Source organism: Cinclus cinclus, chromosome 28 (genome assembly GCF_963662255.1).
Source record: "Cinclus cinclus chromosome 28, bCinCin1.1, whole genome shotgun sequence".
NCBI classification, from domain to species: domain Eukaryota; kingdom Metazoa; phylum Chordata; class Aves; order Passeriformes; family Cinclidae; genus Cinclus; species Cinclus cinclus.
The window spans coordinates 1,115,161-1,134,029 of record NC_085073.1 but is presented as its reverse complement, the minus strand read 5'-3'; the positions used below and the strand labels follow the sequence as shown (position 1 = coordinate 1,134,029).

At 48.5% G+C, this 18,869-nt stretch overlaps 1 protein-coding gene across 1 annotated transcript; it reads left to right on the top strand.

The window, feature by feature from the left end:
• Positions 1-16,665: 16,665 nt before the first annotated feature.
• RPL36 (ribosomal protein L36) lies at positions 16,666-18,407 on the top strand. The gene is made up of 3 exons (XM_062510424.1): positions 16,666-16,846; positions 17,577-17,711; positions 18,269-18,407. The coding sequence occupies exons 1-3, from the start codon at positions 16,754-16,756 to the stop codon at positions 18,356-18,358; spliced, it is 318 nt and encodes a 105-aa protein (XP_062366408.1). The 5' UTR covers positions 16,666-16,753; the 3' UTR covers positions 18,359-18,407.
• Positions 18,408-18,869: the final 462 nt, after the last annotated feature.

Below are 18,869 nucleotides of genomic sequence, written 5' to 3'. Positions count from 1 at the left end.
TGGGACTGGCTGGGTCTGTGGTTCTGGCTGGGACTGACTGGGTCTGTGGTGCTGGCTGGGACTGACTGGGTCTGTGGTTCTGGCTGGGACTGACTGGGTCTGTGGTTCTGGCTGGGACTGGCTGGGTCTGTGGCTCTGGCTGGGACTGACTGGATCTGTGGTTCTGGCTGGGACTGACTGGGTCTGTGGTTCTGGCTGGGACTGACTGGGTCTGTGGCTCTGGCTGTCACTGGGTCTGTGGTTCTGGCTGGGACTGGCTGGGTCTGTGGTTCTGGCTGGGACTGACTGGGTCTGTGGCTCTGGCTGGGACTGACTGGGTCTGTGGTGCTGGGACTGACTGGGTCTGTGGTTCTGGCTGTCACTGGGTCTGTGGCTCTGGCTGGGACTGACTGGGTCTGTGGTTCTGGCTGGGACTGGCTGGGTCTGTGGTGCTGGGACTGACTGGGTCTGTGGTTCTGGCTGTCACTGGGTCTGTGGCTCTGGCTGGGACTGGCTGGGTCTGTGGCTCTGGCTGGGACTGGCTGGGTCTGTGGTTCTGGCTGTCACTGGGTCTGTGTTTCTGGCTGTCACTGGATCTGTGGTTCTGGTTGTGACAGGGTTTGTGGTTCTGGCTGTGACAGGGTTTGTGGTTCTGTTTGTTGCTGCAGTTGTTTTTTGTTTGCCTTGTTATACACACACTAGTATATCTATATATACACACTAGTAAATAACTGTAGAACTGTTATTCTTTTATTATTATTTTACCCATATCTTTCCCTGAATGAGCCATAATTTCAAAGTTATAATAATAATTTGGAAATAATTGGATCACATTTTCCATTCCAAGAGAGGTTCCCACTTTCCTTGTCAGCCACCTGTCTTTCAAACTAGGACATAGCACATACTAAAACGAGCCCCGTCTGTAACACAGGCGCCAGAGAGGCTTTCTGCAGTACAGCTCATTCACAGTCTTCCGTAGGTGCAGGAGCAGGTGTGTGGTGGGATACACCAGCCTTCAGGGTAGCATCACCTACTGTGTTTCACCCCCCCTGGCTCCCCAAAATTCAGGAATTCTTCCAAACTAATAGGAAGACAGATTTCTTTGCAGTTTAATATACCATGAAAGCATCACTGAAAAAAGATGAGCTGGCCACATAGCAGAAAATTTCACTGCTTCCTTCCAGTCAGACTGTGGCAACCTTTGGAGCCAGAACCATGGGCGTGCCTGTGCAGAGCCACTGCTGTTTAAAGAAACAAATATTAACTGTACTCTAAAATCAAGGTAAAGATTATTCACATCAGTTTAATGAAATATAGGTCAAATAATCTCTAACACTGTGAGTTTTGCTTTCACATACAGAGCTGGATTTTATTCTCATTAGACTTTCAGGGATCCAACTGCCAGGGTAGCACCAATTCTCAGCAACCTGTGGAGTTCAGGTTCCCTCATTTCATGTGCAAGCCCATCATCGTTTAGCCATTTGGCTGTTTGGAAAGCACAGTGAAGGAGAGTGGGGACTGGCTCTGAATGCAGTTCATCTGAGTTCAAAAAGCTCGCAGTGTCAGCCAGGAGCAATCCCAGTTCTGCTCCAAGAATCACTTAAATCATTGCCACCGCAGTGGAGCTGTGGGAGGACAGCATGCAATGCTCACACCCCTGTATTGTTATTATATAAAGCCTGGCACTCATCTGCATGATAATGAAAACAAACCCAGTTTTTTTTCCCAAAACAACCATTTGGTGCTTAATTTTCAAATCCACAGCCCAGATGCAGCTGGCTAGGTGCCCACCACCTTAGAGTTATTTACATATTTTCCTTGAGCAGCTGCAGTAACCTGTTCTGTTCCTCATGTCTAGCCAGGCTGGCTCAACCTTTGTCATGGTCTCACTGGAAAGAGATATTTCAGTCCTATGCTATTAAATAAACAAACCAGCTCCCAGTGGAGTTCAGTTTTTAGTGTAGAAAGGTCAAAGTAGAAACCCTTGGCTCCACTTTGAACGAGAATTATCTACTTATCCCATCATGTGCTGTAACATGCTAAATGTGTTTGGGAGTGCTGATTAAGCCAGAGGTTCTGTCAAAGGTAAAGTTTACAGAGTATGTGAGAAGGAAGAAGATAGGCCAGGGGACATAACAAGGTATGTGCATGGGATCAGTCTCTCTTGGGCATATTACAAGATTAATCAAGGAGGTGAGAGAATTGCTTTCTGCAACTCCAAAGTGTGCTCCACCCAAGATCTCAAAGTATTATATGAAGGATAATTTATTAAGCTTCATAATGATCTTGCAACACAACCAAGATGACCATGAAAACCATTCAGTTAATGTCTGTATGTTTAGAGTTTCATGGAGTAGCTCTTTGCACCTGGCTTTCAGGTCACAGAATAATAGAATCACTGATTGTTTTGGGTCTGTATTGGAAGGGAAGTTAAAGCTCATCTTGTTCCAACTGTCTGCCATGGGCCGGAACACCTTCTACTTTCCACAGGTTGCTCCAAGCTCTATCCAACCTGGCCTTGGACGCTTCCCGGGATCTAGGGGCAGCCACAGTTGTTCTGGACAACCTGTGCCATGACCTCACCATCCTCACAGGGAAGAATTCCTTCTCAGTATTCCATCTAACCCTGCTCTCTGGCAGTGGGAAGCCATTCCCCCTTGTCTATGCCCTTGTCCAAAGTCCCTCTTAATTTCTCTTGGGGTCCTTTTAGGGGCTGTCAGTACATCTCTCTCACTGGAAAACGTTTTTCCAGTCCACAGCTGGGGACAACAGTGAAGTGCTAGAGCACTGTCTCAGTTAACCCTTGTGTTGGAGTTGCCTGTCCCTAAAGAACAGTCCTGGCTAACCATGAATCTACAGCAGAAAGCCATTTGCTGTCTTGAGTTTGGTACAGTCAGAAGAGACCCTGCAGCCTGTGATCTATATTGAATATTGAAGGCCAGTGGCATCACATAAATTCTTTCTTTAGCACCATAACAATAAGAATGCACGTGGTTGGGCAGGTGCAAGAATCAGATGTTTTGGGCAGCCATGAAAGAGATTTGCTTGGATGGAGTAAATGGGCAGGAGCTACAGCAAATGAGGAAAAGGTTTTGTGGTTTTTTATGGCAATATTTGCAGGCTTCCTCTGCACTGCTAAACCCCAGTTCTAGGTATGAGAATAGCATAGATCTGGAGGATTTAATTTGTTTTACACTGTCTGCAGAAATCATGAATGTACAAATAAATATCTTTGGCATGGTCCTATGTAGTATAGTGTGACAGGCTGGCATGCAGAAAACTGCCCTGAAAAGATCAGAACCATTGCTTGGTGGCTGGGTGGATGTCCTCTCTTGGTGGGTAATCTGCCCAAGTGCAGGAATTTAAGGTTGGGCCTGCTCTGACTGAACATCTGAGCTTCTTCAAATGCAAAAGGTATAACGCCATAGAATCCAGAAAAACAACTGCTGTGTTCAAAATGTTGAGCTTTCCAAATGGTAGAGAGCTAACAAGTGGTATGGATTCACTGATAGTCCTTCCTGTGTGCCAAGGAGACCAGTTCTCCTTCAATATACCAGGAAATAGTGCCCCAGTTTTACTGGCACAGTGTAAAAGGCCAGCAGTGTGGCATCATAAATGATTCAGAGCATCATCCATCTCTGGGGATTTACTCACACCATTAACAGAGATGATCCCCAGCCTAGTGCAGGTGTGTGCAACCCCCATAGCACATGTGGCCACATCCTTAAGGCCTGCTTGAGTTCTAGTTCCAATTTGGCAGTTATCTTTGAGAATGGTCTACCTGAAAACACCTGATATGTGAGACTCCTACTCAGCTTTAACATAGAATTAATCTAGTGCTTGCTGGGTAATAAGAAAGCAATTGATAAACCATAATGCAGCTGTTGCTTGGATTTGCATTTTTATAGCACATTTGGAGTGGGAAGTCAGCAAGTGCTAGGAAACTGCAGAACCTTAAATGGCCTCAGAATGGAGGAAGGCAGAGATATCAATTTGAGGCTACATGGTCAGTGAGGCCATTGACAGTTTATACTTGATTTTACAATTTAACTTAAAAAGCAGTTAAGAGTTAAGTCAGTGATGCATGGTGAGCATGGTGTAGATGAGCCTCCACTTGCAGGAGTCATAGTGCCAATAGCTAGAAGTGTGCATTCTCTCTTCTGTGGCAGTATTGGGCTGGTCTGACTGGGCCTGGAGGAGCAGAAGCTCGAATGTGCTCAAGCCTGTCAAGGTAGCATGTTGCAGAAAATAAATCACTATTTTCCCTCTCTACCCCTGCTATACAAATATGTTTGGATGGTACATTACTGGCTGTTCTGGTTCAGTGGCCATCCACCCAGTGGCAGGGTCTGGAGGACTGGCCTGAGGCCAATGGGGAGAATACCTTCACCTTACATCTGGCAAGGAGCTGGGAGTCCTTCCAGTGTAGTGCCTGGGCACCTTCCATTGTAGTGCCTAGAGGTGCTCAGCTAGCCTCAGGATATATTTGGAGTCCTTCTAGGACTCCCAGAAGGAGAAAATTTCTGGGAGCCATCCATGGGCACTGTGACTACTGAGCCCTTTACTTTTGCTCTGTTGTTACATAAATCTCTTTAACTTTACTTTTTCATCTAGTTTTTTCCTTCTCACCCTGAACATTTCTCCTTTGGTGTCAATTACAGGCAGCACTCTGGCCACACTAACCAATTCACGACCAATTTTCCTGTTTGTTCTTGTCAAAAATACCTTCTCATGTAAAAGAAATAGTAATATTTGCTTTCTACAGGACTTTGCTGTTGGGATATATACAAGGAAGGACCAACACCTCCTTGGAAGATGGATACTCCCATTACTCTTATCTTCCTAGGAAACAGTCTTGCCAGGATGTCCCTGCAATCCTTGTCCCATTTATGAGTCTTTGTCTGAATTAACTCACTCTAGGAAGGACTTCCCCTTTGCAGTTCCCCCATCTTCCTCAAGCTTTGCATCATTCTTTCTGCTTTTCTGACTTCCTCTGACTTGAGTACCTCAGTAACGAGTGACAGCTTCCTGCCCTGAAGAAGGTCACAGGTAGGCCCCAGACTCTGCAGATGCTCCTAGTCTGCAAGGATGAAGCATGGACAGGTAATCCATCAATACAAATAAGGGGTAAGAAATGTTGGAGTTCTAAGCTTTTGTTAACCATGTTGTGTTATGAGATCAGTCATGAAAAACTGCTTTGTAGCTGCCTGGTGGCATATGGTACAAGCAAATAGCACAGCTGAGAGTCAGCTCACACACAGCTGCTTCTCTGGAATGGTGTCACTGGAGAATGAAGAGGAGTTCTTCTCGCCTCCACCATGGCCACTCAAAGTCCTCCTTGCTCAGCAGGACTCAGTCTGGGTAGGCAGTGTGCAAACAGCTTCTCTTACAAGAAGAACCTGGGGCTGCTCAAGTAAATGAGCCCAGGTCACCTTGAGGCTGCAGGAAAGCTTGTGCCAGAATGGTGAACAATCCTTCACACAAGCACTCTACCTCTGCAGATATGCCTCCTTCCTCTGCAGCAGCTACGTGGGTACACCTGTGCAGGGCATAACAGTTTGCAGTAGTTGTCTGCTTCACTGGCTGTGACTGCTGCCCATGTCTCTTGTCCGTGCCACAGACTGAGCACCTCAACACACCTTCCCGTGCAACCTCCCCTTCACAGTCAGGTTCCCCACAGGTTCATGCTGGCAACCCCTTCTCCTGCACCCTGTTCCTCCACAGCCAACAGCTGCATGCTGGGCCTGGAGGAGCACTCCTAGCTGGATGTTGTGGTTTGACACTGGCTAAATGCCAGGTACCCACAAGAGTCATTTGCTTACTCTCTCCTGCTGGAGTTGGGAAAGGAGAGGGAAAAAAAATCAGTGACGGGCTAATGAGTTAAGGACTAGGAGAAAAGCATTCTGAAGGGCAAAACAGGCTTAAATTTAAAGGTATAAATTAAATCTATTATTGACAGTCAGAGGGGGATAATGAGAAGTAAAATAAGTGCTTAAAACACCTTTTTTCTTCCCCAGCCCCTCCCTCCTTCCCACCAACAATGCAGGGAGACATGACATGGGGGTTTTGGTCAGTTCATCACTCAAGGTCCTTTTCTGTTCCTTCAGGGAGAGAAGTCTTTGCTCTGCTATGCCATGAGGTCCCTCCCACGGGCAAACAGTCATCCCAAAACTGTTGTGGCACAAGTCACTCATCTACAGAGTGCAGTCTTTTAAGGATAGGCTGCTCTAGTTTGGAAGCAATGGCCCTCTCTCTCTATCTCTGGAATCAGGGACCCTCTCTCTCTGTTCAGGTCTCCCACTAGATCACAGGTTTTTCTGACATCCACCCACTCTGGTGTGAGCACTTTTCCCACAGGCTGCGAATGGATCTCTTCATCCCCCGTGGACTTCATGCATTACAAGGGACAGTTTGTTTGACCATAGGACTCACTACGGCTTATAGAGGAATCTTGGCTATGTCACTTGAAGCACCTCCTCCTCCTCTTTCTTTACCACTGACCTTGGCGCTGCCGTGTTGTTTTCCCTCATGAGTCTTCACTTCCTCCTCTTCTCTAACTAGAAGAAAAACTGCTGCTTGTAGGTACCATTGTCAACAAGTTCCACTAATTCAAAGATTCCTGCAGGATCCCACAGTGCCAAGAAGTTGATCTCGTCTAGGTTCCACGTCAGGGAATTGCTCATCACACTTTTGATGCTGGCCGTGTGGCCCTGCTGCCATAGCACTGAATGCCTCTGAATGCCTCTCCTCCCATTCATACTGGGAAGGGGAAGCTGCTGCTGCTGCTCCTGCCCTTTTTGCCTGCAGCACGGTTGGCTAGGCGTGGCCAGATGGGCAAGGCTCACTGCAGGCCACACCAAGATGGCTGCAGCTACAGGGGTGCATCACTAAACATCACAGCGGGAATGGCTCCTTTGACAGTGCTTGACTATCCCTGCAAAAAAACTCTGTGTGTGCTACTTTGATTTTCTTCTTGAACATGTTGTCACAGAGGCATTTCCAACATCCCTAACTGGGCCAGCAGCATGTCCATCTTCAGAGCCATCAGAGACTGGCTATGTCAGACATGGTGGAAGCTTCTAGCAACTTCTCATGGAAGCTACCCATGTGCCCCCCCACCTTCCCCACCAAAAACCAAACCAACGTACTGGGTAATGGAGCAGTATGGGAGGCCAAGAACACACCAAGCTAGAAATGAGAGCCAGCTTCAAACATCTGAAATCTGAGGTCCTCACAGCTCCATTGAGATGCCGGTTTGTGCTCCTGCCTCTCTCTGGAAGCTCTTTATGTCTGGACAGCTCAGGACCCCACTAGTACAGAGTGACAAGTGGGAAGAGTCCATCCAGCCTCCTGGCACTGCCCAAAGGGGCAATGTCCCCTGGCTTCTCCACCCACACCATCCATCCTGCTCCCCCTTGACAGCAGTGACTTTCAGCTGGCCCACCAAGGGACTGAGGCATGACGCCATCACCAGAAGCCATTCCTAGCTCCATGGCATCCAGCCATTGCAAAGCATTGGCCACCTTATAAAAGCCAGCAAGAATACACATGGAACTTGCATTTGTTCAAAGTGACTACTTCCAAGGGAAATCTGTGGGTCTGTAAATGGCCTTTCCCATCTGATAAGGCTGATACCTTTCCATCCTCAGCAAGACCAACAAGGAGGGAATGTCCTTCTTGCCACTCCATGCAGTGGCCCAGTGAACAGCGTAGAATTCCCTGTGAAGTGGCTGTAGGGGGGAACTCCTTTTGTGTGGATCCCTCAGAGAAGGCAGGACATTGGCTTCTCAATGACATGAAAAATGTTGTTTATCCAAGGATATACTTTTCACTTGGAAGTGATGAGCAACTTGGAAGACTAAAGGTAAGCCATCTATAATTGCAGAAGTGGATGCAAAATTATGGAATTCCATTGCATGGCAGCAGAGGTGAGGCTGTTAGCTCAGGCTGTAATATCAGTGTTGTAAGGGCCAGTGCAGCCCCAGAAGGGTTAAATCCTTTCCTTCAGAAGACAGGACCAACTTGTCCAAACTGGCAGCTGCAGATGTGTCCTCTGTTCAGGCAGAACAAGCAGTTGGACTGGCCAGGTGGTCAGAAACCATAATTAAGCCGAGGTTCCAAGGCACAGGCAAGGGTTGTTTTCCAGTTTTAAATAGAGCAGCTGGATTTGGGAACAGTTGCTGTCTGTGCCAACATGGATAACAACTTTAGCAGTGTGTATGTGCTGTAAAAGAAACGGAACATCAGAAATACAGGCAGGCTTCCCTGTTCATGGTTGTTATATGTGGTGACCAGGGAGCTACTGCAGGGGCAGCTGCCTTTCCCCTCCTCACAGGAGGGCAGGTGCATGGCTCCTCTGTGTGTCCATGCACATGTGCTGCTCCAGAAGGGAGACAGTGGCTTGAACAGAGCTGCTGGTGCCCTTGCATGTGGGGTGATATAGGAGAAGGATTTAGCCTGCTGTTTCTTCTGTTTTAGGTGATAGAGGCTGTTGGTTTCTGATCTGGCTGTGAAGTCTTGCAAATTATCAAATACTTCTAGGGGAGACTGTCTGGACTGCAGTTTACTTACTAACAGCAGCATTTTCTTTAAAGTCAGGTCCAAACTCTTTTACCTGGAAGACCCAAGGACCACTGTGAAAACTGTCCTGTGATATGATGTGAAGCACATTGTTTTGTTTAAAAATTTGCTTGAACCTAACTGCTAAACCATACCAAAGACAGTGTTCAAGTTTCTGACTGCCTCACATCAGGGCTTAAAAACTCAGAGAGCGCCAGTGAGGAACACAAGGCAACCAGTGGCTGGCCTGGCTGAGCTGAGATCACTGCAGCAGGCCTCTGTGCTGCAGTAATCACCATGTGGGACAAAGACAGCATCCAAAGGCAGCAGGATCATTCCAGTGGGAGAGGGCTGTTTTTATTAAAAGAGGTAGCAGTGAATACTTTGTGGTGACCTTTACTTCCCTACCAAGGTGTCACAATTTTGGAGACAGGTACACAACTGAAAACACCGAGTTTGTGTAATAACAGCCAAAGTTTATTAATGGATGCCCCCTTTTATAGGGGATTCAAATTTCCCACGCTTACACACCTGATTGGTTGAGGTCCACCCAGCTCACTGCCCAGTCAGATATCTGCATTCATGATTGAATGGGATTGGCTTGGTATGGAGGAGTTTCTGGACCAGTGAGGCCGCAGAGAGCTCGCTTTGCAGTGTTGGGATAAATCGGGCTATTTTAGTACTAGCAAGGACACGATGGCCTTGGACTCAGAATAAGAGATAAACAGGTGGCAAGAGTGAGAAAGCAAGCCAGGATGTGCTAATCACAAGAGCAAGAAAGTAGAACAAAAATATAAAATGCTGTAACCAATCAGTAGGGTAGTCGTAGCGTGTGAACAGTTGTTTGTAGCCAATAAAGTAGTGGCACGTGAGCACATGCAGGTATGTCAGAACTTTATAAAAGACAACAGCTTGTATAATAAAGTTGAGCATTCACCATAACTCTATGAGTGTTACATGTTTGACTCCAGTCGCTCCTCGCAACACTCTGGGCCCCCTGTTTGAGTTCGAATCCATCCTATCATTATCTTACCCAGGGACTTGTTTACTTCTATTCTCTAATGAACTTGGTTGGTCGAGTTGAGGTCTGTTATGGCCATTTTTATCTGTGCAGCTTACAGACCATCTGTAGCTGTCACACCAAGAAGTTTAAGCAAAGAAGACTTGGTTTGGCTCTGATATTGCTCACTGGTTCTATTACACACCAGGGACTCCTCCACCTCTGTCATCTTACCAACAAAGTCTGAATATACCTTTGTCCAGCTCTCTCCTGCCCAAAACAGGACAATGAAAGAGTACAGTGGAGCATTGGTGGCAACTACCATCAAGTGCCCAAGCAGGGTCAACACAGCACTGCGTGCCCACAAGAGAGGCCTTTCTCATCATCATCATCATCATCATCATCATCATCATCACAGGTTTTGTGTCTCACAGCCACTTCTTAGCTGATAAAGAGAGATGTTATCATTTCTCTTGTCCCCACATCCTCTTTTCAGAGCTGTGTTCTGTTGTGCATGGGAGTAATTCCATCTCTGATTGAGAGGGCCACAGTTGCAGAAATACTGTGTATGATGAACCCTGTGCAGAAATTTTTGCTGGATGCTGTTGTAAGTAATTATTTCCTGGATGACAGAGAGGCTTCACCACTTGGGGAAACACCAAGTGCATAGACATGTGAAGCACAGGGCAGAACCACACAGCCCTGAGCCTTGCAGAAGTGAGTGGGGCTTTCAGCTGTTTGAGGTCCAGAGGCCCGAAGTGGGACAGCCAGGATGCACTGGGGAAGGGGCACTTCCAGAAGTCTTTGAAAGACAAGAAGCAACCAGACATTGAGAGCAAAATCCTTTCAGCTCAAAGGGAAAGCTTCTGGCTACCTATGGGAATGGTGCTGAAATTCATTCACATTGGTTGCGATGCATATTTTGTTAATTAACATAAGACAGTAGCCTGTGAATTTAAGGTAGCCTGGATTTAGGCATGAGGCTGAGCCTGTCTCCTGCCTGCCTTCCCTATGACCAGCCTTTACCAGCCTCCTTGGGGCTGCTGGCTTACAGGGTGACCCATGCTGCCTCCTGGAAGATATCTAGCAGACAACTAGGTCTAGATGTTGGCAAATGCAAATACCTGCATCTTGTAAGGCCTTGGCCAAGAAAGGGTAAGACAGGAAGGCAGAGCACTGCTGAGCAGTATCAGGCTATTGTCTTGCCTGTTCTCCTCCCTTCTGGGGAGATGATTCAGTTAATACTTGGAATTGATGGGTAAAGGCCTTCCCCCACTGTGCCAGTTATGGGAGCATATCCTGTGAGAGCATCTTTCATTCAATGTTATACAACAATTTGTTGGTGGGTACAGGCTTCGCAGTGACCCTCTGGGAATTCTGGCTCCCCTAGCAGGAGGGAAGGGGAGCTCTGCCTTTCCATAGCTGCAGGTGGTGGATCTTGGAAGGTGTGTGTGGCTTTTTAGCCATGGTGTCAAGAAGGGGGCTGGCTGAAAGATGAATGCACTTAAATGGACAGGTGGAAATCAGTTTGTATCTGATGTGTTTGCCTGTTTTAAGAAACCATACCTCTGCAGTGAGCAGGATGAGCTTTAGGTTCAGAAGACAGTGGGGTCCCAGGCACCACCATTCAGCTGTGCATCCTGTGCCTCTGTCAGGCAGGCCATAGGTTGTGCTGATTCCTTAGTTGGAAAAGAGGACAAAAATAAACTTCATCTGTGTTGGGGGTTGTTTTTTTCCTTTCCTCTTTGCCTGTGGAATTTTTTTCCTATTGACATGCTAAGGAGCACTGATGGCTAGGTCCTTGAGACATTGAGATGGGGGAGTGAGAGCCTGCCTGATTTTTTTGGAATTTCTCTCTTGGAGGGCTGGGGGGGGAGCAACACTGCGAGATTGGAAGCAGGTAAAGGAGGGTGGAAGGCAGTTGCTCACTCTCTTGCTTTTGGCTGTGGAGGAGAAAGGTCATTGCTACACCCCCCACCATCCCAACACCGGGAGGGAGCTGCCTCTTCTGTTGCTGGACCCAGCACCCCTGCTTGGATGTCCTCCTGCTTCAGCTTGCTGTTTTCTGAGCATCCTGCTTCTCCTCCATCTCTTCCCATCTCAGATACCACGACCATCACCCCCAGCTACCCTTCAAGCTGCGCTGGATCATCGCATCTGCCCTGTCCACTGGGAGCCTGTCAGTGCTCACTGCCAGTGGTGACTGTAGGTACAATTCAGGGAAGGCTGCCTGTGGCCGAGAAGGACTGGAACTGGGTTACTGTTCTGTTTGTTGTTAATTTCAGTTCTTGTTGTTTTGTTTGTCTTGTTAGATATACTAGTAAAGAACTGTTATTCCTATCCCCATATCTTTGCCTGAGAGCCCCTTAATTTCAAAATTATACTAATTCAGAAGGAGGGATTTATTAGCTCCATTTCAAGGGGAGGCCCTGGTCTTCCCTAGCACAATCTGTCTTGAGACAGAGAAAGCATGTGGTCTGAGAGACAGGTGTCTGCCAAGGCAGGTGGGAACCTCCCTTGGAATGGAAAATGTGATCCCTTTCCCTTCAAATTATTTTAATTTTGAACTTACAGGGCTTTCAGACAAAGATATGGGAAAAGGAATAACAGTTCATTACCTGCATACATATGTGTATAATAAGACATACAAAAAACAACAGCAGCAGCAACAACAAACAGAACCACAGACCCAGTGACAGCCAGAACCACAGACCCAGTCAGTCCCAGCCAGAGCCACAGACCCAGCCAGTCCCAGCCAGAACCACAGACCCAGTCAGTCCCAGCCAGAGCCACAGACCCAGTCAGTCCCAGCCAGAGCCACAGACCCAGCCAGTCCCAGCCAGAACCACAGACCCAGTGACAGCCAGAGCCACAGACCCAGTCAGTCCCAGCCAGAGCCACAGACCCAGTGACAGCCAGAGCCACAGACCCAGTCAGTCCCAGCCAGAACCACAGACCCAGTCAGTCCCAGCCAGAGCCACAGACCCAGTGACAGCCAGAGCCACAGACCCAGCCAGTCCCAGCCAGAACCACAGACCCAGTCAGTCCCAGCCAGAGCCACAGACCCAGTCAGTCCCAGCCAGAGCCACAGACCCAGTGACAGCCAGAGCCACAGACCCAGTCAGTCCCAGCACCACAGACCCAGTCAGTCCCAGCCAGAGCCACAGACCCAGTGACAGCCAGAGCCACAGACCCAGTCAGTCCCAGCACCACAGACCCAGTCAGTCCCAGCCAGAGCCACAGACCCAGCCAGTCCCAGCCAGAACCACAGACCCAGTCAGTCCCAGCCAGCACCACAGACCCAGTCAGTCCCAGCCAGCACCACAGACCCAGTCAGTCCCAGCCAGAACCACAGACCCAGTCAGTCCCAGCCAGAACCACAGACCCAGTCAGTCCCAGCCTTCTCTCTGCTGCAGGCACTTTCCCCGTTGGTGCAGTTCCCATCCCAGCCAGCAGGGGCTCTGGTGGCTCCCTGCCAGGCAGGGCAGGTGCGATGATTCCCCCACGGCTGCAGGGGGCGCTGTGGTGCGAGCTGAGCCACCTCTCCACACGGCAATGGCAGGTGAGAGAGAGACAGCGGCTTCCTTTGCAAACCCTCAGCGGGCAGCTGGTCCTGGTACCCTCAGAAGAGGATAGCAAAAGAAGCGGCAGCAGGAACCTCTGAGTAGTGTGATAATTGATGAAAGATTTGTGTTAATCATAAAAGCATTGGAGTTTGTGTAAACCAGAATACTTAGGTCTGAAATGAAGCATGGACATTAGATAGAGAAAAATATATATGATTAAATCATTCGGTTTAAATCCCCCTGTTATGAATATTGTGTTTTTTAGTAAATTGTATTTGATACCAGTTTGTAAAATGGGGGTTTCCCAAGGCCTGAAAGATTTCGCAAAATCAGATTTCCTGCCTTTGTATAATCAATTGCAGCCTGAAAGATTTTGCGATACCAGATTTCCTGCCTTGGTGTAATCAATCCCAACCTATCTGTTAAGACCAGACCCCCCATGTCTACTGTTCCTTATCTACCAAGACCACATGGCTGCTTGACAAACTGTCCAGAGACTACAAGGAAAACCATACTATAAAAAGGAGCTGCAAACCAAGGTTCGATGGAGCATGGAGTGGGCGGTGACCCCTCAGGTTCCCCAGCGCTGCTTGCTCCATCTATATCAAATGAAGCAATCTAAATTTTGCTAAAATCGAGACTTTGTTTCTCATTTATAACAGTAGCAAGATGGGAAGGCAAGGATGTGCAGAGTCCTGGAGTAGTAAAGGAAATGTTACAGATACTCTGCCGCTGTAGAAGGAGCCCAGGGGTGTCCCGGCCTGGCTCAGGGATGCTGGGGTTCCCCTGAGGCACCCGAGTAGATGGTGAGGGTCCTTTCCAGTGAGGTATGGTGTTAGTAAGGTCCCAATGCAACGGTTGCTCGTACGAGCAAAAGCCTCACTTACTGTAGGAGAAAACAGTAACGAGCTGGACTCCGCGGTGAGCTCGACTGCTCCCTCCAATCCCGAGAGAGAGAGAGAGAGAGAGAGAGAGAGAGAGAGAGATTGAGAAAGAGAGAGAAGAGCTGAGCTCAGGCCCTCACCACCCAGCCAAAATGCCTGATATCTCAGCCAAAAGAAATACCCCTCAGCTACAAGAGTGCAGCTGGACCCTTCCTTCTTACGTTTGCCACTTCTTTTGTCTCTTAAGTACCAGTAGTTAGTTACCGTCTCTAAGCAACAGATGGGAGAAAAATCCCTGAGAGAAAAAGAAGAGAAAAAAAAAAAAAAAAAAATCCTAACCCACAGCAGGTTCTTCATAAACCTGGAGCAGACTGGGGAGGATAAGGTGCTGCAGTTTTCCTTCTTTCCTTGGTCTTCAGGAAAGGAGGTCAAGAGGAACTCTGACTTTTCCAGTTCTCTTCCTGATGTCCATGCAATGCATGTGTATGTCTCTTGGGTATTTTGATGCTGCTTCCAATGCCCACATTCTTAATTTTTGTATTTAAGTGTGATCCAGAAATTTCTACTCAGTCAGTCTGGCCTCCTGTTGTACTTGCTCAACATTGGGATGGATCTCTTTATATTTGTTCTCTATTGATCAACCAGAAATTCAGGTAGCTGTTTTACATCTACCTCAGCTCACTTCTACCTTCTCCTCCAGGCTGAAAAAGTCTCGTTCCTTCAACTGCTGCTCATGCTCCAGGCCTCAGACATCTTTATGGCTTTCCTCTGAGCTTACTCCAGTGTATCAAAGATTTTCCTTACATTGCAAGGGATGAACACAGCACCACTGATGTGATCTAATGAGTGTCAGGTAAAGACCCTTCCTGGTCCCTGCCAGGTGTGTCTGTCCATGCAGCCCAGGACATCCCTGCAGCAGTCAAGACACACTACAGTTGTTCAGCCTGTTTATGGTCCACTGAGCCCTCCATGTTCATCTCAGCAAAGCCAGTCTGTTCCAGCTTTGGATTCAGCTCCAATCTCAAGGATTACATTACCTATCTTTTTTCTGCTTCCCTGTCCTTGGGCTCACCTGATGGGTAACACCTTACTTGTAATGCCTCTAGGAAAGTAATAAGAGTGAAGGGGTGTAATGCAGAATCCAAGGATTCAGCTGAGATGCAAAACATTTGCAAATGCTGGGAATGTGGAGGAAGGAATATAGGAATGTTGGAATGGGGCAAAAGCTTCTGGAAACTGAAAAGCTGGATTTTCTATTAGGCACTTGTGCAGGCAATGATAGGAGGCAAGAATGCTTGTCTTGGGGAAAAGGCAGGGTTTGAGGTGTGTCCAGTGCAGCATAGAAAAGTCAAATGATGAGAAAACTATGGGGAGTTTGGGAACTGTAGATCATATGTTTCTGCATGAATGGAAGAGATATCCTGAGGGGAAGGTAGCAACAGGCACAGTGTGAGAGGGAAGAGCCCCATGCAGATACTGCTAATGGGTTGGTGCACACAGACCAGGCAGAGGGAAGCAGCAGGCGCCACCTCCTTTTCCAGGCAAGCGTTTATTTTAGGGCCACTTGTACCTGATGAAGTCACAGAGCCAGAGCAGGTAAAGGCCCTTCTTTGGAAGTGAGCAGCCACCCTAAGGCAGCTCCAGGCAGTGGCAGGAAAGGTGACAGGAGAGGTGATGCCTCCTCCAGCCCGGGGCTGCAGCAGCTCCTCCTGTGAGGGACACAGAGCTTGTTGGGATGGGGAGACCTTTACAAGCTGTCCTATGCGATAGTTCTCAGTAGCAAAGATGATATCAAACTCATGTTGATTTTAGAGGTGCAGACTGACAACAAAATTGGTATTTGCAATTTTTCTTTGCTGACTTTCAGAAACATCAGTAAATACTTAAGAAAGGCAGCTCCTTCTGCCTGTGTAGGACAGTCACCTCACCCTGTGGACTCCTGTTCATACTCTACCCTCCTGTGGAGAAAGGTATCGAAGTCAAACCTGTCCCACTGCCTAAGCCACGAACTTTCCTCACTGCTGGAATCTGTGCCATGAGGGCATGCAGCAGCTCTGAGTGGGTGAACTGGGACCACTGCCTTGGGATGATAGGAGCCAGCCATGCAAAGATGAGTTCTATAGCAGGATGTAAAATTCTGTAATTTGTTTTTCAAAATCCAAGATTTTCAATTTCAAGTAAGTATTTTCCATTCCAAAAAATTAAATAGAATTGTCTTTGAAAGCAGAAAACAGTTAAGTTGCACATGTTCACCTCAGGTCTTTTTCAGAGGTAAGAAAATCAAGTACCTTTTATTCCAACAAAATCGTTTAATCTGTTCCTTTAGGCTCGTCTGTCAAACCTAGTAAGACCCAGGTCAAGCGATACCAAAGTTATAATTTATGGAGAAAAAGTCTGTAAGTGCGAGGCTGTGTGCTCCTGTGGGGCCGGCACTCCGAGCACCCCGGCCGCAGCTGAGGGGAACCAGCAGTTCTGCCGGACCCCCCGCTGCGGAGTGATTCCCGCCTCATCCCCGCTGTCCCCCCACACCCACACACCGCGGGGCGATCCCCCAGACCCTATAGCGCACCGGCCGTGCCGCTAGGGGCCGCCATCTCCCTCGTCTTTTCCCTCGCGCGCCCTCGGCCCCGCCTGCCGCCGGAAATGGCCCCCTCCCGGTATCCCGCGCGCGCTCGCTCCTTCCGGCGCGGCGCCATCCGTGCGGTGTAGGTGAGGCCCGTCGGGTTTGTTTCCATCCGCGTCCATCGGGCCCGGGCGTCGTAGCCATGGCCATCCGCTACCCCATGGCCGTCGGCCTTAACAAGGGCTACAAGGTGACCAAGAACGTGTCCAAGCCCCGGCAGTGTCGCCGCCGCGGGGTGAGTATGAGACTCTTCGCGGGGGCGAACGGGCCCGGTTCCCCTGGTGCGCAGCGGGTTTATGTTCGTGTGTCCGGCGCGGGGCCGCCCCTCGCCTCCAGCCCCTTTCCGCCGGGCGGCGGCTCGGCGCTTTCGCTGTGGGAGGACGGGAGGGCTCCGAACCCGCGCGCTGCCCGTGACAGTGGGGCGGGCGAGGCTCGATAAACCGGAGCCGGCCGTCCGGTGGGCTCAGCCGGGAAGGGCAGCGGGTGACTAAAAGCTGTGTGCCTTCTGGAGTCTCTCCTATTCTGCTTCTCTTGGTAACAGGCAATCCCCCACAAAACTGCCCGGAATTTCCCTACTAGGAGCTGTCCAGGTCTCATAGATGCCTGTTATGGTACATGAATGTATCTGGACCTATTACTTATTCTTTTTAAATGTTCTGTGTAGCCGTGGTGTCCAACGTGTGTTACAGTGCAAACCCTGGGTAGCTCATGGTCCTGCTTTTTCCAGAAATGCTGATCCATGCCGGTGTGTGACACATCCGGATCTGAGCCTGAAGACAGACTGGCACACCTGGCCAAGCTCTCATGCTCTGCAGGATCTGCCAGGGATTAAGTTTTCTTGGGACTTGCCAACAGCATGGGCTGGTTTTGAGGCCTAGTTGAGAGTATGCCACAGCCCCTTGCAGTCCCCACTGCATCAGTCTGTGTAGTGCCTTGTAACCTGCATCCTCCCTCCCTTCCCACAGCGCCTGACCAAACACACCAAGTTTGTGCGAGACATGATCAGAGAAGTCTGTGGCTTCGCACCCTATGAGCGACGTGCAATGGAGTTGCTGAAAGTGTCCAAGGACAAACGTGCTCTGAAGTTTATCAAGAAGCGGGTGGGTCAATCAGCTAACGATGGCAGAAACTACTATGTCCACTTTCTGCCCTCCTTTAGGAATATTTGGCTTTTTAATTAATTACCTTTATTTTTTCTCTTTTTTTTTGGAAGTTATTGGTGCAATATGGTGAAGTGGAGAGAATGTTCCTTGGGGTGGGTGGGAGAGCAGGACCTGGATGCAAAAGAAACTTTGCCAAAAAGGCCCCAAGCTCAAGGATTTAGGCTTGTCATGCTATTTTCCCATGGTTTTCATGTATGGTGTGGGGAAGAGTGGTAGTGATGGAGGTTGGGTACCATTAAGCAGGAGACTTCAGATGTGGTTCCTTGAGTTGTAATGGTTATGAAAGCTAAAAGCAGCCCCTTTGGTGTCTCAGATAACTGTGTTGAGGTACTACTGAGATGTTATGGCAAACTCCTGGCTGGAGGTTGGATCTGTCTTTCCAGGACTTTACCATCCTACCTGGTTTTGAGGTGTGATGAAAGCAATGCCTGCAGCAGTCCCAGTCTGTCCAGTCTGCACTGGTAAAAACTGACAGCTCTGCTCTCTCTCTGCAGGTTGGCACTCACATTCGGGCCAAGAGGAAGCGGGAGGAACTCAGTAACGTTCTGGCAGCCATGAGGAAAGCTGCTGCAAAGAAGGATTGAGTTCTACAGGCTGCAACACAATAAAGTCCTTTCTCCCAAAACCAGGGTATTGAGTGTTCTTGGTACACTTACTTCAGTGTGTGCTGCTGCCAGATGCTGACAAGGTCCTGAACTTCAGCCATCGAGATTTTGGGTCAGTGGTTTATTGTAGCTGGAGATGCTTATACTGGTGCTGCTGTGACTTACTCTAGAAACAAATACTTTGTAATTATGTGCGGCCTCAGGACATGGAAATACCTTAAATAATGCCTTTCACCTCCCAGTCTGTCTTTAGCCTCGATGGAGGTAGGAGGGATGTCAGGTGGGCAAAAATGGCTGTAGAAAACAGTAACTACGTTGCATTTCTTCCCCAGGGCACATTCGCCCATTTCTAATGCAGCTTAGCCTGCTCCTGTTTCTCCCTTTGTACCCTCTATTCAGGCCCATTTTCTGCAGTGTGTTACAAAGTCATGAAAGACACCTGGAGTCAATAAGAGCTCCCTGGACTGTGGTAGCCGGATTCTTTATTTTC